Source organism: Haplochromis burtoni, unplaced genomic scaffold (genome assembly GCF_018398535.1).
Source record: "Haplochromis burtoni strain Fernald_Lab_line unplaced genomic scaffold, NCSU_Asbu1 Contig_387, whole genome shotgun sequence".
Taxonomy (NCBI): Eukaryota; Metazoa; Chordata; class Actinopteri; order Cichliformes; family Cichlidae; genus Haplochromis; species Haplochromis burtoni.
In genome coordinates, this window is record NW_024582748.1 from 337,729 (window position 1) to 349,237 (window position 11,509).

Below are 11,509 nucleotides of genomic sequence, written 5' to 3' on the forward strand. Positions count from 1 at the left end.
GTCACAGCAGCCATTCCATCTTTTATTTACAGTAATATTACAGCTGCCATGAGTCAGGATAATCAGATGTCATGTGACCTGTCATTGTTTGAGAGGTTAAGTTTAAATAGCAGGTGTAGACGTGTCACCTGGCGCTCTGCCGGCCGTCTCTGTGTTCAGTCACCTGCTGCAGACCGGCGCCATCGAGGACCTGGTGATCGTCTCTGAGAGGCAGCTGGTGAAAGGAGTCAGTCGGATCGTTGCCGTGACGGGACAGGAAGCGGCACAGGTCAGTGAAGTCACGACATAATGATTAGGTGGAATAAAATGAGACTCAGCTCTTTTAACACTCTGTGCTCTCAGGCTCGGGAGGCAGGGCACGTTCTATCTCAGGACGTCGACTCGCTGTCAGCCAGACTTGGACGCTCCGCCCCCTCCTGCCTGGACACTGCCCAGTGCTTTTCCAAGGAGGTGGGCATCCTCTCAGATGTAAGTATGATGACCTGTCAGTCAGAGAAGCCACGCCCCTAACAATCCAAACGTTATAGTTTAAACAGGTGAGTTATAATCAGCAGAGGAAATATTATCTATAGACACCCAAACAGTTTGTGTATGAGGCTGTGGACTGACCCAGGAACAGCGCGCGTCCCAGCTTCCTGTGTGAGCCTGTGTGCACTTTGACCCTGTGCTGTGTCTCCCAGGCTGTGGATAACATCCCCATCCCACAGTGGCAGCGCAGAGAGCTGCAGAGTCGACTCCGCGCTCTGCAGAGGACGAGCAACACCGCCGTCAGGAAACTGGAGACCAGAGAGGTGAGCACGCCCTGAGACGCACGCAGGGCTAATCAATCAGAGCTGATTACACCCCCACCCATTGGTGCTCTGCTGATGATGTCATTAAACCCAGGTGATTTACGTGTGATCCACCTGACTGTGTGATGGGGGACAGTTTGAGTGTGTGGCTGCTTTGACACTCTTTTCCCCATCATGCTTTTCTCAGGCGGCAGTGCAAGCTCAGGCCCTGCAGGAGAAACACGGAAGGACGCAGCTGCTGGTGGACTTGGTGGAGACCAGCTCTCTGTCAGTACGTAGAGACCGTTCCTAATGAAGCCTCACACACTTTAAATTCATGCTTTTAATCCCTGTTCAGTTTGATTCATGCAGCACAAAATCACAGAAGGTGCCTCAAGAAGCGTCCTACCACTAGGTGACAGTGGGAACGAAGAACTTTCAATTCAATATATTTATGCAGCACCAACAACAGTCGCCTCACAGTGCTTTATACTGTAAGGTCGACCCTACAATAATACAGACAGAAAAACCCAACAATCATATGACCGCCTATGACTAAGCACTTTGGCGATAGTGGGAAGGAAAAACTCCCTTTTAACAGGAAGAAACCTCCGGCAGAGCCAGGCTCAGAGAGGGGCGGGGACATCCTGAGCCTGGTTCTGTCGGATCACTGAGGTTCTGCTCTGATGTGGTTCTAATGTTTCAGGTTCTGATGAAGACAGTGAACCAGCTGAGCTCCACTGCTCCTCTCAGTCATGTGATGCTGCTCGCTCACCAGAGGCATTCTGGCAAGGTTTTGTGTGCCTGTCAGGTTCCCAAGGTAACTACTATTAAGCAGCCAGGCTCCGCCCACTGTGATGTTTGTCTTAAATGTGAGGCTTAACAGGATGTGACATCAAAAAAGCCGTTCTTATTTAAACAAAGGTGTAAGTGAAACTCTGAGTTTGTTAATTCTGAGATCAAACTCAACTTTTCTGCTTCCAGAAGACAGTTAAATGCTCAGTCAGTTACCGTGGTAACAGTGCTCTATTGACGGTAGCTTTCTATCACTAAAACACGGTGAACATTCTCAGAGCTGTTTGGACAATATCTGATCAGGAAAAGGAAGCGTCTAATTGACCGCCCCTTCCTCTGCAGGTCTCGCCATCCCTCGTCGCTTCTGATTGGGCAGTGGCTGTGTGTTACCACCTCAACGGGAGCGCCGGTGGCTCAGAGGTGGTTGCCAAGGGAACAGGAAACAGCAATGACATCACCGAGGCTCTGAGGTGGGCCAAGGAGTTCGCCTCCCAGAGAATGCAGTGATGATGTCATAAAGAAGACCCTCTTCTCATTGGATGATAGGCTGAGGCGAACTTTCTGAACACATGAAGTTTGATTTCAAAGAGGATAGACAGCCATGCTCTCGATATTCTCTTTATTGTGAAAGGTTACATTATGAAACACTCAGCTAATCACATCACAGGGAGGATTAACCAATCAGAAACCAGCACCCAGCAGGTTCATCACCTGGCGTTTCGAGGACCTCAGAGCAGCGACACATTGAGCCACTGCAAAGACAAACACAGGTGTTAAATCATGTGACCAAACACACCTAAATCTTTTCAAAGGTGATCCAAGTCTGGGCTTTCAAAATAAAAGCCTGCCAGGGGTGACAACTCAGCTTAAAACCAAACTTTGTTTTTCAGAATAAAGTTTCATTTCCTGAATAAAGCTACGACCCGTCCAACCCATAGACTGGTTATAAACGAGAAACCAGCAGCTTCACATTCACCTGAACTTCCTGTTGTGAACAGCAAGTAAACATGTAGACTTTCTAAATAAGAGTCTCAGCAGCTTTAAAGGTGTCCTGCAGAGATGCTGTGTCTTTGTTTTGGGTTTGAATATTAATAAAAACTTTGTTCACTATTTTGTCATTTCATTACACTCAGAGCTCCGCCTCCTTACAGGTGAGGAACCCTTCAGGGGTCATGAAAAGGTCAACTCTTAATTGCTTAGAGTCACCAGTAGGTGGAGCCTGCTTCGGTGGAGCCTGCTTCAGCGTCGTCAGCGCTGAGTGAGGATGGCTGTGTGGTTAATAATGAAGATGGTACCTCCATCAGCTTGAGCTCGATGGTTCCCGACCCGTCTTTCTCCAGAGCGCTGAAAGCGTCTGCAGAGAGGAAATGGACAGGATGAAGAGGTGGATGAAGATGGAAACATCTGTGACTCAGGGCTGCGACGACTCACCAAACATGGCCTCCAGACGCACCAAGCAGCCCACGAAGTTGTCAAAGTCGATGGTGAGATCGGGTTCGCTGTAGCAAGCCACAGGACCTGATGGAGCGGATTGTTCAGGGAGAAACCTGCAGCACACAGAGGTCACACATGTGAGCACATACAGGTAAGCACTCAAGCAAGCAAACAGGCCTGACGAAGCTCACCTTCGTCTTCCACCGCCGACCTGATGGACCCTGAATTGTCCACGTCCCTGTCAGAGTAGACTCTGACAACAGAAACGCATCACAGCGGCGTCAGATCAGCACGCCAATGCCCGGTGGAATGACCTCTGGCTCCAGGATGGGTTCGCTGTCCGGCGTCACTGAAGCAGCAGGTGTGCAATTACATGATCAGGCACACGTCTGAGATTCATTACTCTAGCTACGAGCGAGATCACATGAAAGAGGCGGAGTTTGATTGCAGCAAACTCCGCCTCTTTTGTAATTAGGCACAAAGCGGTTGTGTATCTTAGGGTAAAGGCAGCACAGCGGATGAAGGAGCGCTAGGACCAAACTAATCGATGCTATCAATATCACAGCAGATCAATAAAGCTTCGAGCAGCTGCCACAAACATTCTTTTACTTCTTTAGCTCGAGTCAAACGGGCCGCGAAGCGCTACAGGCTAATTACCCCACTGAGCGCCACTCTGTTCTTAAAGCACTTTATAAACGAGGACTGAAGGAGAGCCCGCCTGAGTCACCAGACCAACAAGCTCCAACACCAGCTGTGCGATCAGCTGTGCGATCATCTGCACAAAGACTGTAGAACAAAGAGGGCCGCTCCAGCGAGCGGTCGCGCCACCTTCCAGAGATCTGACAGTGAGGCGCTCTGGTTTCACCTGGGATTTTAATGCGGTTGCCAGGCAACATGATCATATACAGTCCTGAACAGATTTAAAGCGCCTGTCAAAAACAAGTTAACAAACTAAGAATATTTTTTTACAGTGTGGGCGTCTCTGAGCCGTCAATAATTAATCAATCACAACGTCAAACCACCAAAATTTGCTTCTGTTCAGGAATGAACTAACTAATAATTATCTTAACAACATATAATAATAAAACAATAATAATAATAAAACAATAATAATAAAACATATTATTATCATCCCACTGGGTTTGAATCTGGGACTCTCCACCATTTGACCCTAGAACTGAAGAAGCTTCTCTGCTGATAGTTGAAATGTCTTAAAGCAACTTAAGGAAGTCCAGACACTTTTCTTTCCAAGCTCCTTAGACTACGATGACCTGGATGACTGAGAACCTTCACAGACAATAATATGCTTTATTATTTTTTAAGTAAAAAAGTACATTTGAGTCCATGGTAACAGCAGTAATTATCTATTTTAGTTAAAAACTTAATTTAGATTAAAGTGTTTGTGCACACTGGTGGATTAACTATTGATACTGGTAATTTGGGGCAGCTGTGGCAAAAACCCAACACTAGGTGGTGCTTGATGCATTATTTAAGCTCTGCATAAGATAATGTTAAACTTTTGTGGCTACAAATGAGACGTTATCGCCATGAAAGAGCGGCAGCCTGCTGCTAGGTGTCATAACACCTGATTAGTAAGAATGTGTGCGTGTCAGGTTTGCTGAGCGCACAGAGGAACCGGTGTACTAATCTTTCCACCACCCTCGCCTTCATCACGCTCTCCCGGCCTGTACTCATCAGATAGTTCTCGATCTTGGTCCACAGCACCTTAAACTCGACCAGCCCCAGCTTCCCAGTGCCATCTTTCTGCGGCAGAGTTCAGGAAGGGAATTGACCTCAGAGACTTTTCATAGTAAGAGTCCTCTGATCACAGACAGACCGGTGAAGAGGCTTTCAGAATAAAAGCTTTACAGATACAGGGCTGCAGGAATGAGTGTTTTGCACTTCCTGTTCACTCGTTTGAAGTGGTTTCATGTTTTTGTTGGACGCTGAAATGATACCAGCGTGTAACACTTTTATTCGGACTTTATTCGTTTTCCCTCCTCCACTGATGTGAACCACTGACGTCACCTGTTCCACATACCTGTGGAAAATGTGCAGTCTGTCGCTCAGGTAATAATGGATTGGATTTATATAGCGCTTTTCAAGGCACCCAAAGCGCTTTACAATGCCACTATTCATTCACTCTCACATTCACACACTGGTGGAGGCAGCTACAGTTGTCTACAGGTAGACAAACGGTCGGGGTCACAGACCTGTGAGTCCACCTCACAGCAGCAGCCAGGTGACAATAATCAATACACTGTGTAAATAACCCTGAATGCCTTTCCTTGCACCTTATTTTGGCACTCATTCCTGTTTTCTACTACCAACTTCCTGTCCGTGTGTAGAAGCTTTTATTTTGATGGGACGATTTCCTGTAAAACTGTTTTTGGCGCAGTTTTCAGCAGCAGTCGCGGGAGTTTAGAAAAGTGATGGCTTAACGGAGCCTATGGTGATTTCTTTTGTCATTAGCAGCCCCCTTGATAGAGGCACAAGGTATGGTTATGATGTAAATAAGGAGACGTTTAGATGTTTTTGTGACAGTCGCTACATTTGTTAAATGTTACGTTGAAACGAACTTCATGTTATAAGGTTTACGATTGTAAGATTTTGGATTATTTTGCTTACACGCTGTTTCTATGTATACATCCCCAGCTCTTACGGTGAGATTGATGGTTTACTGCCATTAAACCTTCAAAACGTCATCAGTAAAGTGTCATCCTTCATTCGGGGGGGTTCGCTACAGTAAGAGCTTACCTCCGGGAGCAGTAAGAGCTTGCCTCCGGGAGCAGCGAGAGAGAGAGCTTCCTGCGATCGGAACGGTAACGGCACGGCACGGAGCAGCAAGCTACAGCAGCGGTCCGGTAACAAGCAATTGCTCTCAAAATGGAAAATATAGAAGGAGGTCAGTTAAACGAAAAGGAACAACGAAAGGAATTAACATGCGAAGCTGATGAAACAGCTAATGAAACGTTCCCAAGGCGGTCAGAACGGCCCAGTGCGCCCACAGAGAAAATGCTCTTATATCAAAGGGATGAACAGAATAAAAGAGAGAAGAAACTGCTAACCATTTATGAACATTGGAAAAGTCAGGTCAGAGTATACAGAGAAGACCTGAAAATTGATTTATCAGATTCACGGTTAGCAGAAATGGCTGATGATATTGAAAGGACAGTAAATGATATGACAAAAGCATACAGTGAATACAGAGAGCGTAATGAACCCTCCCATGTCATAAGGCGCAAAATGGACTCTTGTGAATCAGTGACAAAGGACATTATGAAAATCATATCTGAGCGTTTAGCAGCTATAGATGAGTATGATGCAGATAGAGAAAGGCAGCGCCTCCATCAGCTCTTAGCCTATGAACATGCTAAATCCATATTTGGTACTGCATCACAGTCAAGTTACCAATCTGAAGTAAGCATTGCAGCCAAAAGAATCGATGCTGTTGCAGAATTAGCTGCAAAAGAAGCTCAGTATAAAATCACACAAGAAGAAATAAAACAAAAACAAAAAATAAGAGAAATGGAAGAGAAACACAGGAGGGAATTGGACGCACAAAGGTCTGAACTAGAGCGTTTACAAGCAGAAAAGGAAAGGCAAGCAGCACGTGCAAAATTAGAGATTTATGACAAGGAGTTTAAAGTTGATATGGACAGTCAGTTAATGTTACAGAGCAATGGGATGTCTGTTATCAACCAAAGCTTTGCACAACCAGCCTCAGAGCTCTCTACAGGTTCATATCACCCACGTGTGGAACAATATGCATCCATCCCTGTCAATAATCCTCTACAACAACTGCACTCACAAATTGTCACTCCATCGCCTCCCACAGACGTATTGCAGCTGGCTAAAGCTATTCAAGACAGCATAGCAGTAAGCAGAATTCCAGTGCCTGTGCCCATCGTGTTCAGCGGAGATCCCATCACCTACATCGAATGGAAGGCTTCCTTCATCTCACTGGTGGGCCACAAAGGTATATCTCCAGCTGAAAAACTGCATTTGTTAAAAAGGTATATCACTGGTCCTGCTCTTAAGTGTCTTGAGGGCACGTTCTACCGCAGTGATGAAGAGGCATACAAAGATGCATGGAAAAGACTTGACCAACGCTACGGTCAGCCATTTGTTGTTCAAAAGGCATTCAGAGACAAACTGTCAAAGTGGCCTAAAATCCACTCAAAAGATGCAGAAGGTCTACGGGCCTTTTCTGATTTTCTCACAACCTGTCTGCAAGCAACACCACATGTAAAGGGCTTAGAGATACTAAGTGACTGTGAGGAAAACCAAAAGTTATTGCATAAGATTCCAGAATGGCTTGCAACGCGTTGGAACCGTCAAGTCACAGTTGCTCTCATGAAAGGCAAAGATTTTCCCTCTTTCAAGGATTTTGCAGAGTTTGTAGCACTCGAGGCAGAAATTGCATGTAATCCTGTGACTTCTTCATATGCACTCTATTCAAGCAGCTCATCCTTGGAGAAAAGATACGTAAGGGAGACCAAACCAAACAGATCTGTGACTCAAGTCTTCACTACACAAGCCACAGTACATCCTTGGAGAAAAGATACGTAAGGGAGACCAAACCAAACAGATCTGTGACTCAAGTCTTCACTACACAAGCCACAGTACAAGGAGAAAAAACTAAGTCAAATGACACAAGGTTAAAGGTGGCCTGCATGTTCTGCAAAGATGAAAGTCATCAGTTGTCAAAGTGCCCAAGCTTCTCAGAGAAGTCACTAGACCACAAACGGACATTTGTGAAGGAAAATAAACTGTGCTACGGGTGCTTAAAGGTGGGCCACAATGCCAGAGACTGTCGTCATCGCCACAAATGTGACACTTGCAAAGGACGACACCCCACCTGTTTGCACAATGAGAGTCACATGACAAATGAAAGGCCTCAGAGCTCTACAAACGTCGCTTCAACCACAGAAAATGACACCATGGCAGCCACAGCTCTGAATGTTACTAAGGTGGGTCAATCAGGTAGTACCTCCATGATTGTTCCTGTGTGGGTTTCCACTACTCAGAGTCCATCTAAAGAGCAGCTTGTGTACGCTTTATTAGACACACAAAGTGACAACACATTTGTCAGTGAGGAGGTAACTAACCAGTTACAAGCAGCATCCCATCCAGTTAAGCTAAAACTAACCACGATGCTGGGAGTTCACATGACAGTCAAAAGCCAGAGAGTAGCAGGGTTACGTGTGAGAGGTTATAATTCAGATGTTCACATCGACCTTCCACCCTCCTACACAAAGGACTACATCCCATTTAACTATGACAACATACCCACAAATGAAACTGCAAGGCAATGGCCCCATCTGTCAGAGATCGCTGATCAGATACCCCCTCTCCTGAGTTGTGATGTTGGACTACTCATTGGATTTAACTGTCCCAGAACTCTAGCTCCAAAACAGGTTCTACTCGGAAAAGACAATGAGCCATTTGCCATACAGACAGACCTAGGGTGGAGCATTGTTGGTGGCTCATCAGAGTCAAATGAAACTGAAACAAGTCTGTGCCATAGGGTCATGGTAAAGGAAATGCCTGCCGTAACACCAATGGACATGATCAATGTTCTTGAATCAGATTTCAAGGACACAAAGGCATGTGACAAAACGGTCTCACAAGAGGATCTCGTTTTTCTGGAAAAACTTAAGGAAGGGATAAAGAAAAATGAACAAGGATACTGTGAGATGCCTCTTCCATTCAAGCAAAGGCCAAACTTACCAGACAACAAAAGGCTTGCAGAGATCAGACTGGAACACTTAAGGAGAAGGTTGAACAAGGATGAGAACTACAAAAATGATTATGTTGCATACATGAATGACATAATTGAAAGAGGAGACGTGGAAGAAGTACACAACGAAGGAACACAAGGTGAACAATGGTACATCCCCCATCATGGGATTTACCACCCCAAAAAGCCCACAAAACTGCGTGTCGTATTTGACTGTTCAGCCAAACACAATGGAACAAGTCTCAATGATCATCTCCTCCAAGGGCCAGACTTAATAAACAATCTGACTGGCATTCTCTTGAGATTCCGGCAACATCCTATTGCCTTAATGTGCGATATAGAAAAGATGTTCCACCAGTTCCATGTCAGTGAGAGGGACCGGGACTATCTACGTTTCCTCTGGTGGAAAAACGGTGATACAAGCACACAACCTCAAACATACAGAATGAAGGTACACCTTTTTGGTGCGTCATCATCTCCAGGCTGTGCAAATTATGGACTGAAGTACTTAGCCAAAGAGCACTGCCACTCACACCCAGCAGGTTCACAGTTCATTGAGAAAGACTTTTATGTCGACGATGGAGTTACGAGCACAAACACAGTGAAAGAAGCAATGCAGTTGGCACAAGAAGCCAGAGAAATCTGCCGCAAAGGTAACCTGCGTCTCCACAAGTTTGTTTCTAACAATCACACTGTTTTGCAAAGTATACCTGCATCAGAGTGTGCTGTAAACATTAACATAAGAGACTTGACATTCAAAGACATGCCACAAGAAAGAGCACTAGGCATCCAGTGGAGCATTGAAAAGGACTGTTTCAAATTTGACAACACACTGAAAGTCCAGCCAGCCACACGCAGAGGTATTCTATCCACTGTCGCGTCAATCTACGACCCACTTGGATTTTTAGCACCATATGTGCTGAATGGAAAGAAAATCTTGCAAGAAATGTGTCAGCATGGTGTCGGGTGGGACGACCCCATACCTAATGCACTCAAGCCAAGGTGGGTGAGCTGGCAAAGTGACTTTGTAAATCTAGACAAGCTAAACATACCTCGCTGTTACCTGCCTGCTAACTTTGGTGAAACTAAAGAAATAGAGTTGCACCACTTTTCAGATGCAAGCTCAAGTGGTTATGGACAATGTAGCTATCTGAGGGCAAAGAACGCTAAAGGTGAAGTTCACTGCTCTCTGGTAATAGCAAAGGCTCGAGTTTCTCCAACTAAACTGACCACAATCCCCAGACTTGAACTAACAGCAGCTGTAGTTTCAGTCTCAGTCAGCAACATGTTACGGGAAGAACTGTGTTATGGTGCAAAGGAGTACTTCTGGACTGATTCAAAGGTGGTGCTGGGCTACATAAACAATGATGCACGTCGTTTCCACACCTTTGTAGCTAACAGGGTTCAGAGGATCAGGGAAAGTACAAGCCCTCAGCAGTGGTTTTACGTGCCATCAGAACTGAATCCAGCTGACGGTGCTTCGAGAGGTGTAACTGTCAATGAGTTAAATAAGTCTATCTGGTTCACTGGCCCCTCCTTTTTGTGGAAAAATGAACTGCCCACAGTACAACCTGTCGAGCTGGATCTGACCATAGGAGATCCAGAAGTCAGAAAAGTACAGACAATGTTAACTAAAGTCACAGACACTGTAAGTCTTGCTGAATGTCTAAGTAAGTTCTCCTCCTGGTCCAAAGCAATTAAGGCTGTAGCACGTCTCATAAGAAGGGCTAGACACATCAAGTCAAATGCATCAGCTACAGTGAGTGAGCAGAAAAATGCTGAACTTGTGACCATTCGACATGTACAAAGTCAAGCGTATGAACAGGAAATAAAACAGCTGAAGAAAGGAGAACAGCTCCCACATCATAACAAACTGTTTAAACTGGACATTTTCATGGATACAGATGGTCTCCTCAAGGTGGGAGGGAGACTCCAGCATGCAACGAGTGACACCTTCAAACACCCGATCGTGATCCCAAAAGAACATTGTGCAGCCAAACTCATAATATCTCACTGTCATAACAAAGTAAAACACCAAGGAAAGGGATTCACCATAAATGAAATCAGATCCAGTGGCTACTGGATTCCTGGAATGAGTAAAACAGTTGCCTCATTCATCCGACAATGTGTGATCTGCCGCAGACTCCGCAAAGCTCCAGAGGGTCAGAGGATGAGTGACCTACCTCCACATCGCTTAGAGCCCTCTCCTCCCTTCACACACTGCGGCATGGACTGTTTTGGTCCATTTGTGACAACAGAGGGAAGAAAACAACACAAACGGTATGGACTCCTACTTACTTGCTTTTGTTCTCGTGCCATTCACATCGAGTTCTTAGAGGACTTGTCTACTGATGCATTTATTAATGCATTAAGATGTTTCATTTCAATCAGAGGTGCAGTTCGACACATCCAATGTGACCAGGGAACGAACTTTGTTGGTGCTCAGAATGAGTTTAAAGCAGCTTTAAATGAGCTAGACACTCAGAGACTAAATACATACTTGACTGAAAAACAATGTGACTTTGTGATGAACGCACCCCATGCTAGTCATACAGGGGGAGTGTGGGAACGTCAGATAAAGACTGTCAGAGTGTGCTGAATACCACTCTGTCACTGGCTCATGACAGACTCAATGATGCTTCATTACGGACGTTATTCTACGAAGCCATGGCTATAGTCAATAGCAGACCCCTGACTATAGATAACTTGAACAGCCCCAACAGCCTAGAACCGCTCACGCCCAATCATCTGCTGCACATGAAATCCA

The 11,509-nt window shown here is 45.4% G+C and overlaps 2 protein-coding genes across 3 annotated transcripts in view; both read left to right on the top strand.

The window, feature by feature from the left end:
• Positions 1–2,675, top strand: part of aars2 (alanyl-tRNA synthetase 2, mitochondrial (putative)) — a 15,917-nt gene extending 13,242 nt beyond the window's left edge. The window contains exons 17-22 of one of the 2 annotated variants that reach the window (XM_042212701.1): positions 160–268; positions 343–468; positions 681–791; positions 979–1,062; positions 1,477–1,590; positions 1,908–2,675. In XM_042212701.1, the coding sequence (XP_042068635.1) occupies positions 160–268; positions 343–468; positions 681–791; positions 979–1,062; positions 1,477–1,590; positions 1,908–2,072 (709 nt within the window). In that variant the 3' untranslated portion in view covers positions 2,073–2,675. Of the gene's footprint in view, positions 1–159; positions 269–342; positions 469–680; positions 886–978; positions 1,085–1,476; positions 1,591–1,907 lie in introns of those variants that run through there. The other variant, XR_006052770.1, reaches the window with a different exon arrangement.
• A 3,153-nt stretch (positions 2,676–5,828) lies between these two features.
• LOC121811951 lies at positions 5,829–7,571 on the top strand (the record flags this gene model as incomplete). The annotated part of the gene is given in 1 exon segment (XM_042212682.1): positions 5,829–7,571. A coding segment is annotated over 1 exon segment (1,686 nt).
• Between the last annotated feature and the right edge of the window lie 3,938 nt (positions 7,572–11,509).